A 22,666-nucleotide genomic window follows, 5' to 3' on the forward strand; every position below is an offset into this window, starting at 1 on the left:
TGTATGACACAGGTACAGGCAATACACTCATACACATAAAATAAAAATAATAAATAATGGACTGGAGAGATGGTTCACTGGTTAAGACCACTGGTTGTTCTTGCAGAAGACCCGGGTTTGAATCCCAGCACCCACATGGCAGCTAACCACTGTCTGTAACTCCAGTTCCAGGGGATCTGATAGCCTCCTCCGCAGGCATTGCACGGTACGGGTGCACTCACCTACATGCAGGCAATACATATATACACATAAAATAAAAATAAATAAATAAAATTTTAAAAAATAAAAAATAAAATAAAGTATATTTTAGAAAGGATGTGAACATTTTCCTTAGGAGACTTCAGTAAGCCTGATTAATCTTGAAGGGTGCAACTGAAGAAATAAAAGAAAAAGTCAGGCAAACAGATTTTAAAAATAAGAGAAAGATAAAGTGCAAAAAGCAACAGATAATGGTGGAGGCTGGCACAGTTTTCCAGGCAGTAGGTGTGCTGTCTATGCAGCACCTAGGAAAGTTCCTATAAGCAACTCTTCAGTAAACTTGTGAACGAATAATTGGAGGAATACACAAACCAAAGTATCAATACAGTTACATGAAGGGCTTTGGGCCCTGGCTTTAACAATGTTCACTATGCAATCCATGCATCCACCACTTCTATTTCTGACCTTCAACAGCCTACAAGAACCGCAGTTAAACCAGATCTGTGTTTTTCTATAACTGTGTAGTTATTTTACTATGTCTTCAGGCTCAGAAGGTGAGAAAATGCCCCTGAGCCTTCTTCTCAACCAAATCCTCCCATTCAAGCTAAGACTTCCTAGGAAAAGTCCACAGGCCCTCCCTCAGAGCTTGTTTGTTCTTTCTTAACATCATATTTGTTTATATTTTTAAAAGAAACAGGTATTTGGTTTCCCAGCCCAGAAGTAGTCAACTAATAGGGTGAGGAGAATGCTGAAGCCAAACCCTTGGAGAACAGTGAACCGAGGACAGCAAACGATAAGGAATGCTGGGTAGAAGCTTGCGAGTGAAAGCCACCCATCTGCCAGGTTCAGAGCTATTCCATTGAGACTATTTACTGTCTCATATAAGTCTCATTGGGCTGGGATTATAGCACCCCTGTTTACCTAATAAAATAAATCTTAAAAGAGGTCATCTACTTAAGCCAATGTCTGCAAACTGGTTAAGCAGAAAAATTGGTAAGACAGTATTCAACAATGCAGGCTAGAGTGGTCCTCAATTTGGGCTATCGTCTGGAGGCTCCTGAAGGTCTTAGTAAAAGCATATATATATATCATTGTAGATGATCTAAATCAACTTCTTTGTAGTGGGATGTGCATGTCAGTATGCTTCTAGAAGCTTCCCCAGGGAATTCTAACTTAAAGGCAAGACTGAGAATTACTATTCCAATAACAAACACACCTACCATTGAAACTTAGCTGTTCCTGATCTGGGTCACTTTAAACAAGTTATTTAATGTATTTGAACTTCAGTTTCTTCACTGAAAACAAATGAGGTTAGTTAAATAATGGCATCAGCTTGTGAGTCTATTGTGAAGATTATATGTTATGTTTGTGTAATATGGTTGGCACAGTGCCTAGGAATGTTTATTATTTTAGCTGCTGCTAACATTAGGAAAATATTTTCACATTACAAAGTGAATACGGAATCAATTAAAAATGTATAATCATGGTGGTATTAAGAAGATAGGTCAGATTGCCATTGGTTTCTATTCTTATTAAGCAGATGAAACCTTAAGTAGGTTAACTAACACAAAGTTGGATTTTGAATTCCTATAAAGATATATCTGTCCCTCAATGTGATTAGAATGAATAATAAATGTATTACATGACAAGGTTCGTTTAATCAGAAAATTCCTGTAGGCATACTCTTCCATACTCTATCCAGATGAGTTTTCTGAATTCATTCAGAAATACCGCAGTGTTGGATTAAAGGCGTTTTCTTCTATCACTATGAGATTCAGGTGGTGAACTTGCCTGTGTCTCATCCCCTGAGCTGAGTAGTCATAGGTACTAAGAGTCATTTATCCTAAAGGTAATTGGCAGATGATTTGGTACAAACTATGTGAAATTTTTCCAATCATTCCCACTCTTACTGGCTCTTTTAAAATTCAATGTTTTCCCATTGGTCCAAATTCATACACAGCTCTTCCTGTACTGCATCACCAGAATGTATTTTGCACTTTTGGAATGCATAGAGCCTTGATGACTCCTAACCAGAATGAGAAAATGGGAAATGAATGGCTCTAAAAGCAAAACCACTATACTTTGCCTTTTTCCAGGCAAAGCCAGTGATTCATGAACAAAATAAATACGGGCTTCTCTGTGTGGAGAAGAGAAAATTACCCATGTGGAGGAAAAGAGGGTGAGAAAAAGGTGACAAAATTATGAGCAGCAACATCCCTACCTCTTACAATCACCACAAGTCTACATTTCAAAACATCAGTTCCTGCTGCATCTTAGAAAAAGCATGGAGAATTAGGCTCTTTGGGATAATTATGCACTGGATCTACAAAGTGTGTGTGTGTGTGTGTGTGTGTGTGTGTGTATCTGTTTCTATGTGTCTGTGTGTTCTAGTCTTTATAGCATATGCACAAAGAGCCCTTCTGAAAATAAACAATGAAATGCCTGCCTATATTTAGCACTCCTGTACAATACAGATTGAGCAATCCTAATTTAAAAACCCAAATATGAAGTATTCCAAAATCCAATCATTTTTAACGTGAGTATGACACCAGGAGTGAAAAATTCCATGCCCATAGAACTGTTTCATACAAAATAATTTTTAACTACTGAATAAATTTACCATCAGGAACAGGTGTATATGACACATATGAATTTTATGTTTGGACTTAATTCTCACTTTTATATCTCACTGTATATGTACAAATATTCAATAGTTTTCCAATGAAATTAAGTATACTTATGGTCCCAAACATTTCATATACAATGCACTCAACCTGTATTTAAATCAAGATGAATTCCATTTTGAATTTTTCCAAACTCCGTGCACAAATATTTTACAAATAGTAAGAATCAAGCATCATTATAAGAACAGGGGAGCAGAATATTTGAAATTAAGACCTTCATAGAAATTCTGACCTGGCCTGTCTTCTGTGACTACATCTTAAAACATTTGTTGGGAGGGGAGAGGATCTGTCAAGCAGTTGTTTCTGTAATCCTCTCAATAGGCATAACCACTTTCTGAGACTCACACCTAGTAGGTAGACAAACAAGAATTTAAATTCTAGTAAACTTTAGTCTGAAGCCTAGATTTTTTTTCTCCTGCACTGAATAAAGGGCCTAACTTAGAAATGAGGAATGACTCAGGGAGGGCCCTACCTAGAGCCCTCTCAGGAGCAGCCAGGCTTGCAGCTGAGAATCCTCCCTTGCTCAGGGAGTGCTCTCCTTTGTCTCTGGTAAGAGTGTTTTCCAGACCGAGGAACCCAAGCGGAACTGGTTGTTTAGATCACACCCATCTTTATGCTGGCCACTGTCCTAGCCTCTAGGGCTTTGTACTATTAAGATCTGTTCCCTGGTGCTGTGACACAAAACCTGTCTCCCATCTTACCAGTTACCACAAGTTATCATTGTCTAAAAAAGTGTAGTCAGCTTGCAGAAGAGGCCAAAATGTTGGCTGTGGAGGACCTAATTTTAAAGAAGTGATTTCTTATCAAGCTGTGTTTGGTTATCTACTGTTCCCATTAGACTGTATGTTTACTAGTGTGGGAACCTTATTTTCTCATGCCCATCTTAACATTGCAAATGCTTAGCTCAGAATCTGATATCTAGGATGTTCTTTAAAATAAATAACAAATGGGTGAATCAGTGAGTGAATGTATAATCGTAAGAGTGTAATTTGCTAGGAGGTCAGAGTGCAGGGGGGTCCAAAGGGGGGGGGGTGCGGCTAGCAACTGATAAGCTCAATTTGAGACACACTGAGTCTGAGGAACCATAAGATATCCCAGAAAGAAATATTTAGAAAACGATTTTTCAAGCAATCAGGAGAATGACATGAGTTAGACATGTGTTAGAATGGGTTGGGGCAGGGGGGAATTCCACATGCCACTCTGTGTGCTTGGAGTGGGTAGGTAATTGCTAATTCTCTTAGCAAGGCCTGAAGAAGGATTGTGGGAAGACAAGGCATACAGATTTTCAAACCACACTCCTCCCCTCCTAGGTAGTGCCTAGGCCAGCATTCTCCAGCAGAAATAAAATGTAAGCCACATTAAAATGTCACCTGTCATCTTAAATTCGCTAATAGTCATATTTCAAAGCCAATATGTAGCTATAATACAATATTGAAGATATTATGACTTCAGTCTGTGAACAATGTAAGAACTAGTGAAATATTTTGTATTCATTTTTCATATTGATTCTTCAAAATTTTGATACTTAATTCATCTGGCCACATGTAGCCAGTGGCTTCCATAGTAGGCAGTGGAGATCTGTGATATGTCTACATTAGTTATTAAGAGATGGCAAATATGCAATAAAAATTACGAGGACTTCTTAGTCCCCTATAGATGATTAACACAAATGAGAACAAACTGAGTACTTAATGTGCAGGCATCTTGGGTACAGCAGCTCATATCTCCCTGAGCTGCCCATAGAGCTAAATACCATCGTGCCACCTTTACTAGAGTAAACACTGAGCTTCAGAGAGGATAAGTGATTTGCCACAGTCACACAGCAGCATTTCCACAGCTAATATGTGGAACCATTTAATAGACCTCCAAATATTTGGGTCTGTTAAAACGCTCAGACTAAGAGTAAATCAGCAGCAGCTTAATCAAAGATGATTTCAGCTTGGCACCAGTAAGAACATTTTTATTCTCATTTGTTTTTTTCATGAGAGCACTGATCTGGGGCATGCAGTGATCTGAGTAGAATCCCCCAAGGACATCACTTCAGATCGACAATTCTTCAAAATGTTCATTGAATTCAGAGACCTGGAGTTACTTTTTTCTTTTTTCTCAGAACTAATTAAAATTTTAGCACTGATGCTTTTTTATATGTAAAATAGGAATAAAATCCTGTGTTTCACTTACATTCAGAATCATTTTGAAATTAGGATCCAATAAAAGAAGGCTGGAGAAACAGTCCGTATCAGTAAAATGTATTCATTCTCAGTTGGTTTTAGCCTGAAGCTTTGTTCCTGAATTAGAGGATTGTTTCTTCACAAGCTCTGAGAGCCTTTTTCCAGATTTAGCAAAGCTAAATCTCTTATTTTATTTGCACTTTGAAGATACATAAAGAATATTATTACAGTTAGGTGTATTTGGGAAGAAAAAAATATATTACTAAGCTAAGCTCTCTCTTATCCTTAGGGCCTGTCAGCAAACTGGTGGAATAATCGACATTTCCAACATCATGTAAAACCAAACATCTACCCCAAAGACCCGGATATTGATGTGGGCCCACTTTTTCTGGTTGGAGATACTCAACCTGTCAAGGTACATTTAGCTATCATTACAAAAATGTTCCTGGAAGTGGTTTCTTGAAAGGTTACCATCCTTGTCACAGAAAGATCAAGATGGATGCTTTGACTTCAAGACTTTCAGAGCAGCTCTCCTTTTCTAAGTCCAGGCTACAGACCTGAAATACGTCTGGGGTTGTAAGAATAGAAAAATATTCAGTCATGACTCTAAGACTATAAAGGTCATCCAGGCCAGTCTCCCACAATGGAAGATATGATAACCTGTGTAACCCTGTTTGAGTAATCCCAGTGGCAGGTTCATTTACAGAGCTAATCACTACCTCTGAGGCATTTCTCGGAAACTGAAATCAGATGACAGGGGCCAACGTACGTTACTTTCTGAAGCAAGGTTATGGCAAGGGATGTTCCGTAAGAGACGTCAGCAGCGTATTTGCTTAGCACTAGATCACAAGCATCTTGAAGTCTGGCTAATTCAACTAACTCCAGTCCAGTTAAGAGAGACTGTGTTATTATTTTTAATTCATGTTCATTTTGGTATATTTAATTTATATGAAATATATGACTCACTGCCTTGTAAAAAGACACCTGCAGATCCCATCTATAATTTGGACTTCTTTTATAAAAAAGTGTTTTAAGTCTTTGAGAACTTCATACACTGTATCTTGATCATACTCACTTTTCCCTCAACTCCTCCCAGATCCACCCTTACCTCCCTACTCACACAACTTTGTGTCCCTTTTGTTTTTTGAATCATTGAGTTCAATTTATTTTAATTACTCTTGAGTGTGAAACATGCCCTGCACCATGGTCAACCTATCAGGATTCACAGCTTTGAAGAAAACTGACTCTTCCTTTCCCAGCAACTATCAAATGCAAATGGCTCATCAGGTAGACTTGGGACTTAGTTCCTACCTCGCCCATCTATGCTGGGAGTTTGTCTGGTTTGACATTGAACAGGTCTTATGCATGCTGTCACAATACTAATACAGGAATAGAAAAGTAATATCAAACATTTTTGTTATTGATTTTTCATTAGAGTCTCAAGTCTGTCATATAAAAGACTATTTAAATTACTGAATTATTTTATAAGAAGGAGAGTGCTTTTTAAACAAAGGTGGTATAAGGATTACCACAAAAGCTTATCTCTCCTCTGGGAAAATGGGCTTTTCCAGTTTGAGGAGACTTATCTTCTGCTCCAGAAAAATAGAAAACAAGGATTCTGTTTTTTCAGTTATTATTATTACAAATTAATTGCTTTTCACAATAGTTCTACAAATACTTTGGTCTTTTCTGATGCTTGTAGACATATGTGCTCATCACCAAAATGGTGCTATGTTGATGTCTCTATGTTCCCGCATAGCAAGGGGCATGTGACTCACACAAGATGATAAAGTAGCCTGACTCCCTCCAATGTGCCATCCACAGAGTTGTACTTAGTATACTGCTGCCTCTGCATTGATATAGCTACCTCTCCAACTTCTTCAGGCTACCCTTGGGGCCTGTTCTCACAACTTTCAAATTTTAGAACCTGCAGTTTAAAACTACTGCCTGATGTATTAGTATACATAATTCAAACTCTAAAATTCATTAACTTCAGATCAATAACATTTCTTGAGAGTTCTGAGCTCTTCCTTTCTTACCTGTTTCCTGAAAGTCTTTCTAACACTTTATCCAAGCATCAGTTTCTTGACCAGCATTGATTAAATCTTCTGTGTCTTGTGTCTATATCCTGAGAGACTTACCATTCTTCGTTCAGGGTAATACTCAACCAGTTTACATAAGTTTGCCAACATTCAAGCATCTTGTACCTGATTTCTTTTTCATGTTTCTCACTATAGAGGTTTAAGAGAAACTGTAAACAGTAACAATCTATCAAGATGATATGTCCCTTTATTTATGAAAACAAAAGGAGGAACTAACTGCATTATCCAAATAAAGGAAGACATCTATACATAAAAAGGAAAAGAGCAACTGGGTAAAATGAGTCCAACATTTCCTAAGTGTCACAACTCAGTTTCCATAAGAGAAAATACAGAGTACATGTGAATTATTATTCACCCAGTCATTCCTTTAATGAATGTCAGCTAGGACTAGAGATACATGATCATTAATCCTATGTCTCCTATCAAAGCAATTACTGTCATTGTGTCCTGATAAGAGGCCAAATTAACCAGGAAGCAGCCTAGGAAATGCATCAAGTTCTAATTAGTCAGTGAGTTATTATAATTATATATGGTGAGTAATTATAAGAGGTAGATATAAAATATCATATAAACTATCATGTCTTAGAATAGTAAATCACAATTTAAATTCATGATGATAACTCAGAAGGGAAAAGATGAGGCAGACAGGAGGGATGATGTATCACAAAACCACCTAGTCAATATCCTTTGGATAAAGTAACAAAGATGGAGTCTGGTGTTCAAGCAAAAAGCCTAACCACTACAGTTGAAGAAGAGCTTGAGCTTGAAAAGCTTGCCAGAAATGTACATTTTGAAGTTCCCCTTTTGAAGTTACCATTGCACTCCATATAAGGAGAATAAATTTTAAAGTGATTTTCATGAGAATTGTTTTGAAGTGATAATAAACCCCATAGTAAAGTGGAATAATTCATCTGGGCAAGAATTTCCCACATTTAATTAAAATAAAAAATATGCCTCTGTTTAATTAAAGCACAATATCATTTCCCAAACCCAGTTCTGGTTTTTCTAGTGTCTCAAGTTTGGCAGGCAATGAACTCTAATCAGATATCATGTGCACGCATGTACACACACACACACACACACACACACACACTCACCATACCCTGCAGAATGATATGACCAGTGACATTCTCTCTTACTTTTATTCTCTGTCCTTTCAGTATGGCAAGAAGAAAATCAAATACATCGACTATGAAATACAGCACCTGTACTTCTACATGGGTGAGTCTACTTCAGCCCCATTCCTTACAAGTACGAATTAAGCCAGAAAACATCATTAGAATCCTGTCACAGAAACCAGTCCACATCTGATCTGTTATTGAGAAAAGAAACATGTTTTATTTCAGACTCACTAGTGGGAAAATATGAAAATGAAAATGGAAAAACAAATGGGCATTTCTAACAGATTGCTTATCATACTGAGTGTTAGGCAGGAATAAAAGGATGTGCCCAAAGAGGGTCAGAAAGCAGAATGTGATTCGGGGGTCTGGCATCCTGGACTCTTGCCTTGGAAAGATTAAACTATCAAGGAAAAAGAACAGTAACATTTGTATAGCTAAGAAATGGACTGGATTTAAATTTGATGCATTTTCAGTGTAATGCCAGAAGAATGCCAAGAATAAAGACCATCAATGGAGCTTCCATGTGACATTTGCTACTGCTGGAATCTGCATATAGCTATAGAATATTCACACATACCAGATACATGACTGACAGATGCATAGGTAGATAGGCAAATAGATGATAGATGATGATGATAGATGATAGATAGACATATATATATAGACAGATTAGATAGATAGATAGATAGATAGATAGATAGATAGATAGATAGATAGATAGATAGATGATAAATAGACAGATGCATACATCACCAAACTTGAGAGCAAATCAGTTTAACTTAGCAATTCTGATACCAATAAAAGAACACTGTAAGCAAAGAGGTTCTTCTGTTAACCGAAACCAAACCCTATCAGCTTATGAACAAGTTTCCAAGGAATCTCCAAACTATTTGTCTAAAACATACTTCCATATTTGGTAACTAAATCAATGCCACGGAAGGAACCAAACATCATCTGTAACTACAGGTTTGTAACTGAGGGCGGTTTTTCTCGCCAGGGGATATTTGACAATGTTGAGAGATGTGTTTGTTTATCACTGTGGAAAGAGAGGGGCAAAGACAGGGAGGATTTCAAAAATTCTACAGTATACAAGTGTAGCCCTTCATAATAAATAATTACCCAGCCACATCATCCAGTAGTCCTAAGATTGAGAAGCCCCATTACAGGCTACCCCATTTATCCATGTAGACAAGAAGTGGTCACTTGTAGCATGCCTGTGCAAGATAACCATTGGTAAGTCATTTGGAAACTGGGGCTGTCCACCTCTGGTCCTTCTTCCACAGTGGGATTCAGTCTCTGTACACGCATCATCAGCCCCTTCTGTCTGTACCCTATTCTGACAGGTAGCTGACTCTAACCCAAAAAAAATGCAGTTCACAGATAAAGCTCATTTTCTGAACTTTACTAAATAATATACCTTTACCTCTCCTCTCTGTAGTGGAGTGATATCTCCATAGGTTTTTGACAAATGAGTGTACGGTGTAGATGTCTGTCTTACAACCTCAGCTCCCACCTCACCTGTGACACCCCATCCACACATCCCCTCACCCACCTCCCACCCCTGCCAGACACTCAGCAGCTGCTTGTGTCCTTTCTCTTGGAATTCCAGCTTAGCCGCTCAGGTACAAATAAATAAACCAAACTCAAATTCTCATGCATTTCATAAAGATGGCTAGACAAATTTTATTCAGGCCAATGCATAAGGGGAAAGAAATGGTGGGAGGAAGGCTTTTCAAATGCCTTGACTGTATGCTAAAGGAAAAAATACCAGAGGTGTGCTTGGAAGGTAGAATAAAGGGAGGGGGTGTTGATCACTGTGATTAGGTAAGGCCATCTTTGTCTGCAAACTGGTGTTTGTTGGTGCTAGGCTCTGGCCCTACTGGGAACAAAAAGGATGTCAGGTGCTCTTGTCAGGTTGGATGGAACAAAGTACAGTCCTTTGGCAGAAATCAGTTTTCTTGGACCAGAACTTCAAGGAGGCTGAGGGGATTCGAGTTTGAGTTGCTAAAAATGATGTTGGTGTTTGCCTCTCAGTACAGATGTGGGTTAAATCATTTTTACTGAGTACTTGCAATCCCCAGGTCAAACTTGAGATCTAGCTGAGAACAGAGCTCAAAAGGTGCTCTAAAGCTCCTTTTGTCAGGAAGACAGCTTTTGTCTAAAGGCAAAGGGTCTACTTGAGATCGCTCTGTGCTCTTGGAAGCCTTGCCGTTGCTATGAGACTAGCAGGTGCATGGCTCTCTGTCCTGGAAATGAGTATACTTTCTTCATTCCTGCCATATCAATGTGTATGACAGAACTCAATTCTCTGTATTTAGGAGTACTAAAAGCCTAGGAAAATCTTGAAAACTCATAATAGATTTCAGAGAGGGGGATACTTCCATCAAAATGACTCCAATCTTCAGTTTTTCACTGGATTCTTTGATGAGAGAATGTGAACCTGGAGCTACTGGTCTGATTCCTCACCCAGCTTCTGAGGTGTGGAAAGCCCAGGGGAGTCTGGGTTGGGCTTCTATATTTCCACCTTGCATCTCTTCTCAGGCTAACATTCTGGGAAGAGAATACAGAAGACGTAGACTCCTGCTGGCTTGCGTGGCCCATGCTGCTCCTCTATTAGTCATTTTTTCTGGTTCTTTCTACAGTGGGGCTCCCCCTCCTCATGCCGGTGTACTTCAATCTCCAATCCATGCAAGAGATGTACCTTCGAAAGTATTGGACTGTGAGTAACTTGGCTCATTTTCTAAAACACCAGATAGAAAAGTGGAGAGTTTGCTTCCTCGTGTGTAGCTTCCTAGACTAACCCAGACATCAGACTGGGACCTTGCTCAACGATGAGGATTTGAAATTATGCTCAAGGCTTCTGACTAAAGCCCTTTTCTCTGCAGGACATAGCCTTGGTCAGCAGCTTCTACATTCGGTATTTCATCACCTTCGGCCCTTTCTATGGAATTTTCGGAACGGTGCTGCTCATATATTTGGTCAAGTAAGAAATTTCTCTGATTTCTATAGCCTAGATGGTCATCTTACCATTTTTTAATCAGAGCTATTTGTAATTAGCAAAAAAATTATGACACCATGACCCCCCTCCTCCAGTGAAAGGTTTTAAAGAAAGTCAAAGAGCCAGTGGTTCAAACAGTTGAATAATACACGCTCCCTACAAGAAGATTTCACCCAATCTGCCTTTTCCCCACTTTCTTGGATTTCATCTGATCTTTAAGACCTCAAAAACTGTAATCTACTTTGACATCAAGAATCACCACAACAGAACAGGACATTTTGAGTTCTTTCATGACTACACACTGTTGCAAAACCAAATTAGCTACAAACTATAATTATGCCTAAACAGCCCTCTCTGAATTTCTAATTCCTTTCCTCCTCATCCAGTTGCATTGTTATGCTAAACCCTAACAAGTTATTAAAATAATGGCAGTAACTATGCATCAGACACTTGGTTAAAGACTCTCTCTACATGTATTCTTTTGTTTGATGTAATCCTGACATAGCCAGCCCTACAATATAGATAGTATCATCATTTTTTCTTTCAGGGACTAAAGCTCAGTGAGATTAAATGACTCACCTGAAGTGACAGAACAAGGAAGGGCCAACACAGGTGCCCAACTTGAACCCAGCTCTATCTGATGAAAAAGTGTCAACTGCTTTGCTAATGCCCTTAGAGATCCTGGTATTTTTATTTTTCTATTCTGGGAATCAAACTGAGGGCTTCGTGCATGCCAGGCAAGCATTCACCCTTAGTATCTCTTATCCTGACACCAAAACTATAGACTCATTACAGGCACTGATCCCATGAGTTAGAACGTGGACAGAGCATATGGCCAAAAGCATGCCAACCCTACTTAGAAATGCTATCTGAAGAGGAAATGAATGGCCATCAGGACCTTAGAACCTCTTTCATCACCACCAGTGTTTGTCCAATTCACCCAGAAGTTTTGCAAGCCCAGTGGTTGCAACTAAAACATCCTAAGGAGTCACCACTCCCTTCTTTTTATTCCTCAAAAGGTTTCTTGAAAGTCCCTGGATTGCATATGTTACCCAGATGAATCACATACCCATGAAAATGAGCAGCGAGGAAAACCAGGACTGGCTCAGCACTCAGGTAATGATGGAGTTCCTGAGGGAGAATCCTTCCAACCAGACAGGCTTAGAATCTAGTTCAAATAACAGTAATAACTCACCTTCATAAAGTGCTTCTGTGACGTGCTTCTCATGTAACTACACAAGGTAGAAACAATGGTTATTCGCATGTTACAGCATGATAACATTGAGTCATGAAAGGGTTCATTAACTCATATGTGATAACAGCAGATTTTAAATCTGAGAACTTTGATTATAGAGCTTTTCCTGTGAACCAAATATCAGTCAACTGCAGTCCAGGAGCCAAATCTGGTCCACTGCTTGCATGGCCCTTAACCATGTTCACTGATTTGCATATCACCTATGACTACTTTCATGCCATAAAACATTGCTTGTCTATGTTAGAACTAAAATATTTACCAACTGAAACTTTATATTAAAGATTGCTGGCTTTCTACTCTAATCACTCATATAACATAGCCTTTCAAGTGAATCAGAGACACAAAATTATAGGATGATTTTTATACCGATGAGAACCCTACAAATCATATGATCTCATTTTATAGACAAGACATTTCAAAAATAAAACATGGCATGCTTTCCAAACATGCTGTTAACACTTAGCAAAGTTATGGTCCACACAAAACATCCCTGTTCCCTAAGCCATGGTCCTTTCCACTGACTGTGCCATGATTATAATGAAGGAATTCAGGCATTATTTTGCTTCTTCTCCAAGCTCATACTCAAACTCAAACCCACACAAAGTCCAGAGGAATGACCCCCATTCAATTAATTTGCCATAGAATGACTTTTGTATCTTTTAGTTGTAATTTATCATTTATTTACTCATTAGTTAGAACAGATGCTTTTCAAGTATTGGTTGGAGATTTGCATTTCTTTTTCTGCGAATTGCTTCCAGTGCCCTTGACCTGTTGTTTATCTGGATAGTCATACTTTGTTATTAGGTTTCAGTAACTCATTATAGAGTACAGATATTAGCACATTGCCCATAATATGTGTTGCAAATGGTTTTCTATTTGGCTGTTGACCCTGTAATTTTATTATAGAAGGCTTTATTAATATTTCACCTTGTCTTACATGGAACATCCCTGGGAAAAAAAATATTACAGTGAATCACTTGATCTTCTTTTTCCATTTCTCCTATTAAGTGATGATTCTGCATATTAGAAATTTAATTAGAATAATATGCTATCATATCATGCTTGTAGATAATAAATAAAGCCAGCAAAACCTCTGCACTAATCCTCCAGTCTGGGTCTTCCACACATGCCCCCACCTCATTTGTAAGAACTAAAGCCAACAAACACTTTTTTCTCTTAAACATTATTCAAAACCTCAAAGAATTTTGTTTATATAAGATCTATAATTATTGATAACTACTATACTTGAAATTAAAACTGGGAAATTTATAAGCATTTAAATTATTTTATTTTATTTTTGAGTATTTCGTACAGGAGTAATGTATCTCATTATTTCCACCCCTCCTTCTGCCCCCTCCAGCTCATCCCACATCCCCCTAGTCCCTGTCAATTTCTTATCCTCTTCTTTAATATTGTTACATATATACATACATTTGCATATATGGGTAGGTAGATAGATAGATGATAGATAGATGATAGATAGATAGATAGATAGATAGATAGATAGATAGATAGATAGATAGATAGAGTATACTTAGTTCATTTAGTGGTGCTCTTCTGTACTTGTGTTTAGAGCTGGTTACTTGGTACTGTTATCATCTAGGAGGCTTGATTAGGTTCATTTTCTCTACCAATTAAAGAATTAAAAAGCAGGAAAAACCTCAGACATAGCAAAGAGCAACAGATAGACTTTTTTAAAGGTAAAGGAACACACATACACACACTGATACAGAAATAATAGCTCTCCAAAAATGGAGAGGGGATTTGCAAACCAAATAATCCTGGCCTGGCACTGGGATTTTTGTTAGATAACCTTCAACTACTCATAAGCACTCACAAATGTGTAATTTTAAATATGCTTATTGGAGGCTAGAGGATGACTCAGCAGTTAAGAGCACTGACTGCCTGTCAAAGGACCTGGGTACAATTCCAAGCACCCATATGGAAGCTAACAACCATCCATAATTTATATTCCAGAGGAATATAACGCCCTCTTCTGACCTCCACGGGCATTTCATGACACAGGTGTACTTAAACACTGGCAGGCAATACACTCATACACATAAAATAAAAACAATAAATAATTTTTTAAATAAGATTATGAAATACTACGTTTCCCTATGGTTTTAGTATTATTTATCTCTTCTTTCTCCCTCTCCTCCTATACTTTCCTTATTCTCCCCTAAAGTTCCCCACGCCCATTTTTTCCATTTTCCCCTTGATAGTGCTTGTGTCTTACTATTCCCCCAACCTCTTCTCTAGCTCCTTCTTTCCCCTTCCCTCATGGTCCCTTTCTACTTTCCTGGCTTCTGTGGTTACTTTTTTAAATAATAATAATAATTAATATCAATAATAATTAAGCCAGCCTATTTTAACATTAGATGATGCATTCAGTGTATAGTGCATTCTGTAATATTTCACTATACAAACATGAGAAAATAAGAAAGATAAAACCAAACAGCTTAAAATGTATTTGAAATAGTCTTGATCTCAGATATACCATTGAAATGATTGGGGAAGAGCCTCAAAATTCCTAAAACTATACGTTAATATTACAGATTAACATTCAAAATGGTACCACTTAGCTAACACTAAACCATAAAAAGACACTCTAAAAATGTCTAAAAGTGGCATCTATACAGGTTCTTAATACTGGAATTCTAAAACAATTGTTAACTCTCTCAGGACAATGCTTTATAAAATGAATAGAATACAGTTAAGAGATTAAAAGGGAAAATACTCCTATTGGAATGCACTTCTTTACATAGAACCCTTGGTTAAGACTCTTGAAAGCTTCCTCCTCACTCAGAAGTCCTCAAGTCCTAAGATAACCACTCAGTTTCCACCACAGTCCTACAAACCCAGCTCCATCTGCCAAGCTCCTCATCCATGACAGCTTAACTTTGTATGCCTAAGGATTGATTTTAACCTTTTTCTCCTCAAATCCTTCATAGTCTTTCATATCTGTTGTCTGGAGAGATGGCTTAGTGGTTAAGAGCACTGACTGCTCTTGCAGAAGACCTGGGTTCGATTCCCAGCACCCACATGGCAGCTACAGCCAACCTTAACTCCAGTTCTAGGGGAATCCAACACCCTCTTCTGACTTCTGGGGCATTTCACAACACAGGTGCACTCACATACATGCGGACAATACACTTACACACATAAAATTTTAAAATTATTAATAAAATATTTTTTAATAAGTACTTCTTAGCTTGTAGGACTCTGTTTTCATATGGTCATGTGCTGCCACCCTGGCTCTTACAATCTTTCTGTCCCCTCTTCTGCAATGGCCCCTGAGCCTTGGGTGGGTGAAAAAAAGGAGTCCTGTCCAAGGACCAGCACTCAGTAACCTCAGTGAGTGACTTGTGCTGGGAAATGTCTGGGGACACTGACTTGACACAGTGGGTCTTAACAGGGATGACAAAGAATATGGGCTCCAGTGGGAGGGTGCCAGTGAGGACAGGGGTATAAAGATGATTAAGATTGTTTGAGATGTTCTGTATGAAATACACAATAATTCAATAAAAATAAATTTAAAAACACTTCTTAGCAAAATACCTTAGTATCTTTTTAAATGGAAAACTCATTGAGAGCTGAGACTTTGTGTGTTTTATATCCATCATCGTTTCTTTAAAATAAGCTCAGTAAGCTCATGTCAATAATTGATTGGATTTTAAAATTAGCATTTTGACACCTGGGATTATTTATACCTAATAGAAGCTTTTTCTTTGCAGATTGTGTCCACCTGTAATGTTGAACAATCCTTTTTCAATGACTGGTTCACTGGGCACCTGAACTTCCAAATCGAGCATCAGTGAGTGATATAAATGGTCCATGATGGGACAGTGGCTATCCCTTAACAGCCCCCCAATACACTCTAACCTATAGCATTTTAGCTCAGAATCTCAGAAGATTAAGATATTAACCAGTTCTGTAAAGACTGATACCCATTAGTGTCAACAGTCAGGTTGGAAGGGAAAGAAGAGAGGAAGATGTAGCAACTGTGAGAAAGTAAGTGGAATCATAGAAATGTACCAGTAGATTAGGTTCTAGATACATAGTCTTAGGAATTGGTGATGTTTATGTGAGGGATAATATGTAGGGCTGGGAGATTGCATGTGGAGATGGGAGGTGGTATGTGGGGGTATGTACATGCATACTTGGGTTTATTAATGCAACCTACAAAAAATTGTACCACTTGAGTAACTCAGTTTTGTTGAAATGTAATTACAATTCAATGTAACTATTATGTTAGAGACAACATTAAAAAAGAGTCAACATGGGGCTGGAGAGATGGCTCAGCAGTTAAGAATACTGGCTGTTCTTACAGAAGACGTGGGTTCAAATCCCAGCACCCACACAGCAGCTAACGACTGTCCATAACTCCAGTTCCAGGGGATCCGACAGTCTCTTCTGTCCTCCATGGGTATTGCACAATAAAGGTGCACTTACTTACATGCAGGCATAATACTCATACACATAAAGTAAAAATAATAAATTTTTTAAAAAGATCAACAATAAAATCCGGTCCCTTCTACAATTACCAAATAAATCTGGAAATACTTTACCAACAAGTCAGTTAAGTGGGCATATAATAAAGAAATGGAAAATATGAAGAACTGATCTCCCCAGAACATTCAGAAAGATGCTTTTCATGGCTCCTTTTCTGATGCTGATCTAGGAGTCAGAGAAGGATCTAGTTCTTTTGCATCCCTGTGCAATTTTCTCATTCTTTCTTTTTTGTAAATCCTTAAACACCTGGTAAGGAGAGATCATGATTCATATTTAATTAAACAAAGTGTTCATCTGGCTGACTAGCACCAAATCAGAGATAAGAACCATAACTCTTCATTAACTTTAAGGATCTTTTATTAATTTTTCTTTATTCTTGAGAATTTCATATACATATGCAATTGAAATACGACCATAACCACCCCCCTTCATCCCTCCTGTACCTCCTCCAAGTAAATGGCACAGGACGGGTGGAGTAAAAGAGATACAGAGATGAAGGGGACTTGATCTTCTGTTCTCCTAAGTAATTCAAAATGCTAGCTGATCCATGTTTTCATTTGACCTGAACGAAAATAAGCATACGAAATAGATCTCATATTCATTCTGTTAGCATTTCCCATGCATCTTCCACATCCATGGCTCACAGAGGTGTTACAAGATGAGAGTGTATGTGGAGGAAATCTGGCTTCCTAGAACTGTGCAAGGTCAAGGTTGGGTCTCCATTACTGATATAATTTTATTTGGAAATACAGCAAATAAAACTCCTTTGGCCTTCTCTTTAGGTATAAGTTTCATATTACCTGTCTGTTTTTCTACCTAGCCTCTTCCCCACAATGCCACGTCATAATTACCACAAAGTAGCGCCTCTGGTGAGGTCACTGTGTGCCAAGCACGGACTGCAATATGTGAATAAACCCATATTGAAAGCATTTGGAGACATTGTCAGGTAATAAAATAATTTGCAATTACTTGTAGCTCTCCTTACCCTGCATTCTCAGTCCTCAAACTGTTCACCAGCTTCTGAATCATTCATCTACAACCATTCAACAAGAGCCACCTGTGAGCCCACCATAAACAGAACTACACAGAGAATAATGCCAACCACAATAATGATATATAAATACCATTTACCTACTACCTTCTAGCTTTTTCCTACTGAAAATGCCTTACTAGTCTACATATTTCAAAGTTCTTGAATCCAAGGCTATGTATGTATCTTTGTAGTCCCCATAGAGCTCTGAACGTGCTCTAAAACTTACAAGGAGGGAAAGGCTATCAATTCTTCTGATCACGGGGCAATCTTTCAGTCCCTGAAGGGTCTAGGGAGACATAATGCATAAGTCATGGGGTGACCGGCCATGAGTAGTCAAGCCAGCAGCAACTGCAAACTCATACTTAAGCAGTTTCCTAGAAGACACAGTACAGGACAAATTCACAACCAGAAGTCTGAGTTTAATAACATTCTCTTCCTTTTGTCTTGAGGCTTATTGTGTCAAGTTAGTATTCCCAGACATCCCTCAGTGCAAGTTCATCTACTGAGGTCTAGCCTATGTAGAATCTCTCCCTTTAGGAAGATCAGCTCTTCCTCACCCAGCAGTAATCAGTTGCCAATATTTCTTAAGCTACAGTTGGGGTCAACTATCCATTTCCCCAGTTCTATGCTGTGTTTTGTCTGGCTTTGCATGCTGCTTCTCCATTCTTGTGGGTGCCGCTCCTTTGTTCTCATGGGCATCGAGGCTGCTCCTCCATTCACCCTGGGCTGAGGCTGCTCTTCTGCCTGCCCTGGGCTGAGGCCGCTCTTCTGCTCACCTGGTGCTGAGGCAGCTCTTTTGCTTGCCCTGTGCTGCCTCCTGTTGTTGCTGCTTCTGCCCAGTCCCAGACTCCAGGGCTGATGAGGAGACTGTATCAGCGGAGCCTCATTCAGACACAGGAGACCAGGTTCAGTGACACAGGTCTGCTTTATTGCAGGAAGGCACAAGCTTATATAGGGATAGTGGTCCAGTAACAGCACAGCAAGTATGATACCTCATTAGCATAACAGATTTATTGTCCTATCACAGTACAGCAAGTAGGATATCTTATTAGCATAACAGACTTAATGTCTTACCACAGAATAGAGGGTAGGATGCCTCATTAGCATACTGGGTTTCAGATTACAGAGCCAGGATTCCTGGACCCTGACAGTTGCAATATCACCCTAGACTCAAACCTGTCTCCCACACCCGTGCATGCTGACACCATTGCTGTAGGTTCATATGAACAGGGTCTTAGGAGCTTGTGGGACTCTATTCCCATATGGTCATGCACCTCCTCCCTGGTTCCTACAGTCTTTCCATCCCCTCTTCTGTAATGGTCCCAGAGGCCTAGGTGAGTGTAGTTTAGACAAATAACAGAATGTGTGAATTCCAGTGGGGGTGGGGGTTACGGGAGGGTATTAGTGTAGAAGGATGTATAAGATGATTAAGACTGATTGAACTGCTCTGTATGAAATACACAAAAATTCAATAAAATAATAATAATAATAATAATAATAATAATATTCTCTGTCTTTTAAAATTAGAGGCATATTGTGAAGGCCACCATGGCCAGGCTTGATCTCATCTGATTACTGCAGTCTCTCCACCCTCTCCTTCCTCTCTGATCAACAGATATCTGGTCTACCTTCAGTTGCTGCAAAGCTCCCCACTCCAGGATATTTCATCCCTTTGCCCCTTTTTCTCTTGCCTGTAACATTACTAGAACCTCATTCTCATCATTGATGAACCCTGTCACAACCATGATTAAATAGCTTATTGACTAATCAATTATTTAGTACATGACTTCCAATCTAGTGGACAGGACTCATATCTGTCTATCTTATTAGTGTATACCCGGAGCCTAGAAAATGTATACCTTCCTCACTATAAAATAAGGTAGGAGGTGAATGTGGGAGGTGTTGGTATTTAAGTACATGAGATAGAAGAGAATAAAATGAAAGTAAAACTCAAATCTTCTCCATGAAGGAAAGGCAAATTAATCTTCTGAAAACAATTCATCATATTCAATTCCCTCCTCTACTAGTAAGAATGAAATTTATCAAATATGGCTGGAAAAGACATTGCCCTAAAGCAGACAGAGCATTAAATAAACATTTCATGAGGGATCCCTTTTCCACTGAGTTTCAATCACTTCTCATAATTTTGTTTACTCTTCTTTCAGGGCCTTGAAGAAATCTGCAGCACTGTGGGTGGATGCTTACTATGAATGATGCAGAAATGTGCATTTAGTGTTATCTCTAAAGGGGGTGGTGGCTGTGCAAGAATTAACTAGCAATATTGGCAGACTTGATTATGCCAGGAGTGTGAATCCCAAAGACACCTCTTTCCTGAAGGTCTTCTCTGCAACCAAGAAGCAGAAGAAACAGAAGATGACTTTGGTCAGAATAATAAGAGGGAAATGGGGGCTTATTGTTTCTAATTTTTCATTGGGATTTTGAACCTACACCTACTAGGACCTCAGTGTGATTGTCTCAGTGAGGGGTGAAGTAAAGCCACCAGTTAATTCTTTTAGTTGAAGAATGCATAGAAAGAAGTGAGCCAAAGGAAGAACTCTGATAGAATCTTTTGGAAATCAGTGCAATTGCTCTTAGAAGAGAATCCTTTATTTAAGAAACGCCTGTTGATTATATAATAATCAATAATTACTGATTATTTCCTTTCAAATATGTGTGTGGACTTATTATTTTTCTTCAAAAAATTATTATAATTAACATTAAAATATCTGCAAATGTTTGTCTTCACTTTGGGCTTTTATTGTGGCTACATGTGTGCAATTAATGTACGTATGTACTGCGTTACCATGTGGATAATTTAGAATTTCTATGAAATCTCCTAGATGAACATCCTACATCCAACCCCAATAGCATCTGACAATGATGTTTAAAGTTTTTTGTTTGACTAAAGAATAATTTGTACCTTGAGTATAAGGTTGGGTGTCCTACTCCCTACCGAGCAGAACAAAAGTACTGGGCATCCTTACTGGGTCACCAGGATGAAGGAACAACCTTGGTTTTCCTATAATGGGGACCATAAGCTATCTCAAATCATTTTCTTCAAGTTTGGCACCAAATTAAATATATTTCATGCATTTTTCTCTCACATGAGAAAACTTCATTAGTGATCTCTAGTTCTACATAAGCCTTGCTACCATTACATATTTCTACAATTTATTCACATCTTATAGGTTACCCAATTTGCTGCTCTGTGACTCTTTGTAGTGATCTCCTAGAATCCTCTGTTTGTGGTTTGCAAACAGCCACATTAATGAGTAGATATTGACTAGACCTCAGTGGATGGACTTGCACTGAGGAACGGACTTGTACTGAGGGGACACTGACTTAACACAGTGGGCCTTAACATAGCTGGCAGAGTATATGGGTTCCAGTGGGGGAGCTATGGGAGGGTGCTGGTGGGGTCAGGGGTATAAAGATTATTAAGATTGTTTGAGATATTAAGGCTCTGAAGCCAGGATTATTATGTCATCTTCATTTTTGTCTATACAAGAGAACCCTGTGGTAAAAAGGACAGAAGTAAAGTGATCTACAGAATCAGTCACTTAAATTCTAATTTAGTGGTCATTAGTCTAGGAAGTTATGAAAATAACTAACTTAGGTTCTCTAGCTCCATGAGGCAGTTAAATAAGCAAAATAAATATAGTCAATACCTCACTTAGTACAAATTGCCAGTCACCACAAAGTGAGAAACAAAATAGTTGAGGTCATACATTTGGAAAAATGATAATTTTATTGATTAGCAACATACTAAGTAAGTTAAAATTTACTCCATAGTTACAGCACCATTTGGAAGACTTTTCTGATTACAAAAATATGTTAATGTGATTCTTTCCAATCAGACATAAACTTTATTGAGTATTTAAGAAATTTCTAGAGCTGGCATGATGGCTCAGCAGGTAAAGCCCTTGCCACCAAAACTGATGACCTGTGTTGAAGTCCTCTAACCTCCATATGCTGCTATGGCATGCACACACTCACATAATAAATAACAAAGTAATTAATTAATGTTTTAAATGAATGCAAAAGGGGGCTGAAGAAATGGCTCAGCAGTTAAGAGCAGAGGACCTGGGTTCAGTTCCCAGCACCCAGATGGCAGCTGGCAACCTTCCACAACTCCAGTTCCAGGGGATCCAACGCCCTCTTCTGACCCCTAGGGCACTGAATGACACAGGTGCACACACACATATGCAGGCAATACACTCATACAAATAAAATAAAATATTTTTAAATTAATACAAAAGAAGCACTTCTACTTCTTATTCTGTTTAGTATAGTGTCTTCAAGGTGAGCTTATGCAGCTGTTTATTGCAGGATTCTCTCTCTTGAGGCTGGATAAGGTTCTGTTGTATATTCATACTACGTTTTTGTTCATTTATCTACTGATGAACGTTTAGATTGCATCCACATCTTACCTATAATGAACACTGATGCACTGAATATGGGAACCTAATATCTCTTTAACCTCCTAATTTCATTTCTTTGGACACTCAAAAGTGCTTCATAAAAATCTTACTAATAATTTTGAACATCTACTAGCCATAAGTACTGAGTTATAGCCTTTATGGACACTT

The 22,666-nt window shown here is 38.4% G+C and overlaps 1 protein-coding gene across 1 annotated transcript in view; it reads left to right on the forward strand.

Moving 5' to 3' along the window:
- Positions 1 to 20,291, forward strand: part of LOC103736614 (fatty acid desaturase 2-like protein FADS2P1) — a 37,378-nt gene extending 17,087 nt beyond the window's left edge. The window contains exons 5-12 of the mRNA XM_008836121.1: positions 5,343 to 5,468; positions 8,316 to 8,376; positions 10,919 to 10,995; positions 11,162 to 11,259; positions 12,294 to 12,390; positions 16,267 to 16,346; positions 17,865 to 17,990; positions 20,243 to 20,291. Of these exons, the coding sequence (XP_008834343.1) occupies positions 5,343 to 5,468; positions 8,316 to 8,376; positions 10,919 to 10,995; positions 11,162 to 11,259; positions 12,294 to 12,390; positions 16,267 to 16,346; positions 17,865 to 17,990; positions 20,243 to 20,291 (714 nt within the window). The remainder of the gene's footprint in view (positions 1 to 5,342; positions 5,469 to 8,315; positions 8,377 to 10,918; positions 10,996 to 11,161; positions 11,260 to 12,293; positions 12,391 to 16,266; positions 16,347 to 17,864; positions 17,991 to 20,242) is intronic.
- The last annotated feature ends 2,375 nt before the right edge of the window (positions 20,292 to 22,666 follow it).

Source organism: Nannospalax galili, unplaced genomic scaffold (genome assembly GCF_000622305.1).
Source record: "Nannospalax galili isolate Female #2095 unplaced genomic scaffold, S.galili_v1.0 scaffold337, whole genome shotgun sequence".
In the NCBI taxonomy this organism is placed as follows: domain Eukaryota; kingdom Metazoa; phylum Chordata; class Mammalia; order Rodentia; family Spalacidae; genus Nannospalax; species Nannospalax galili.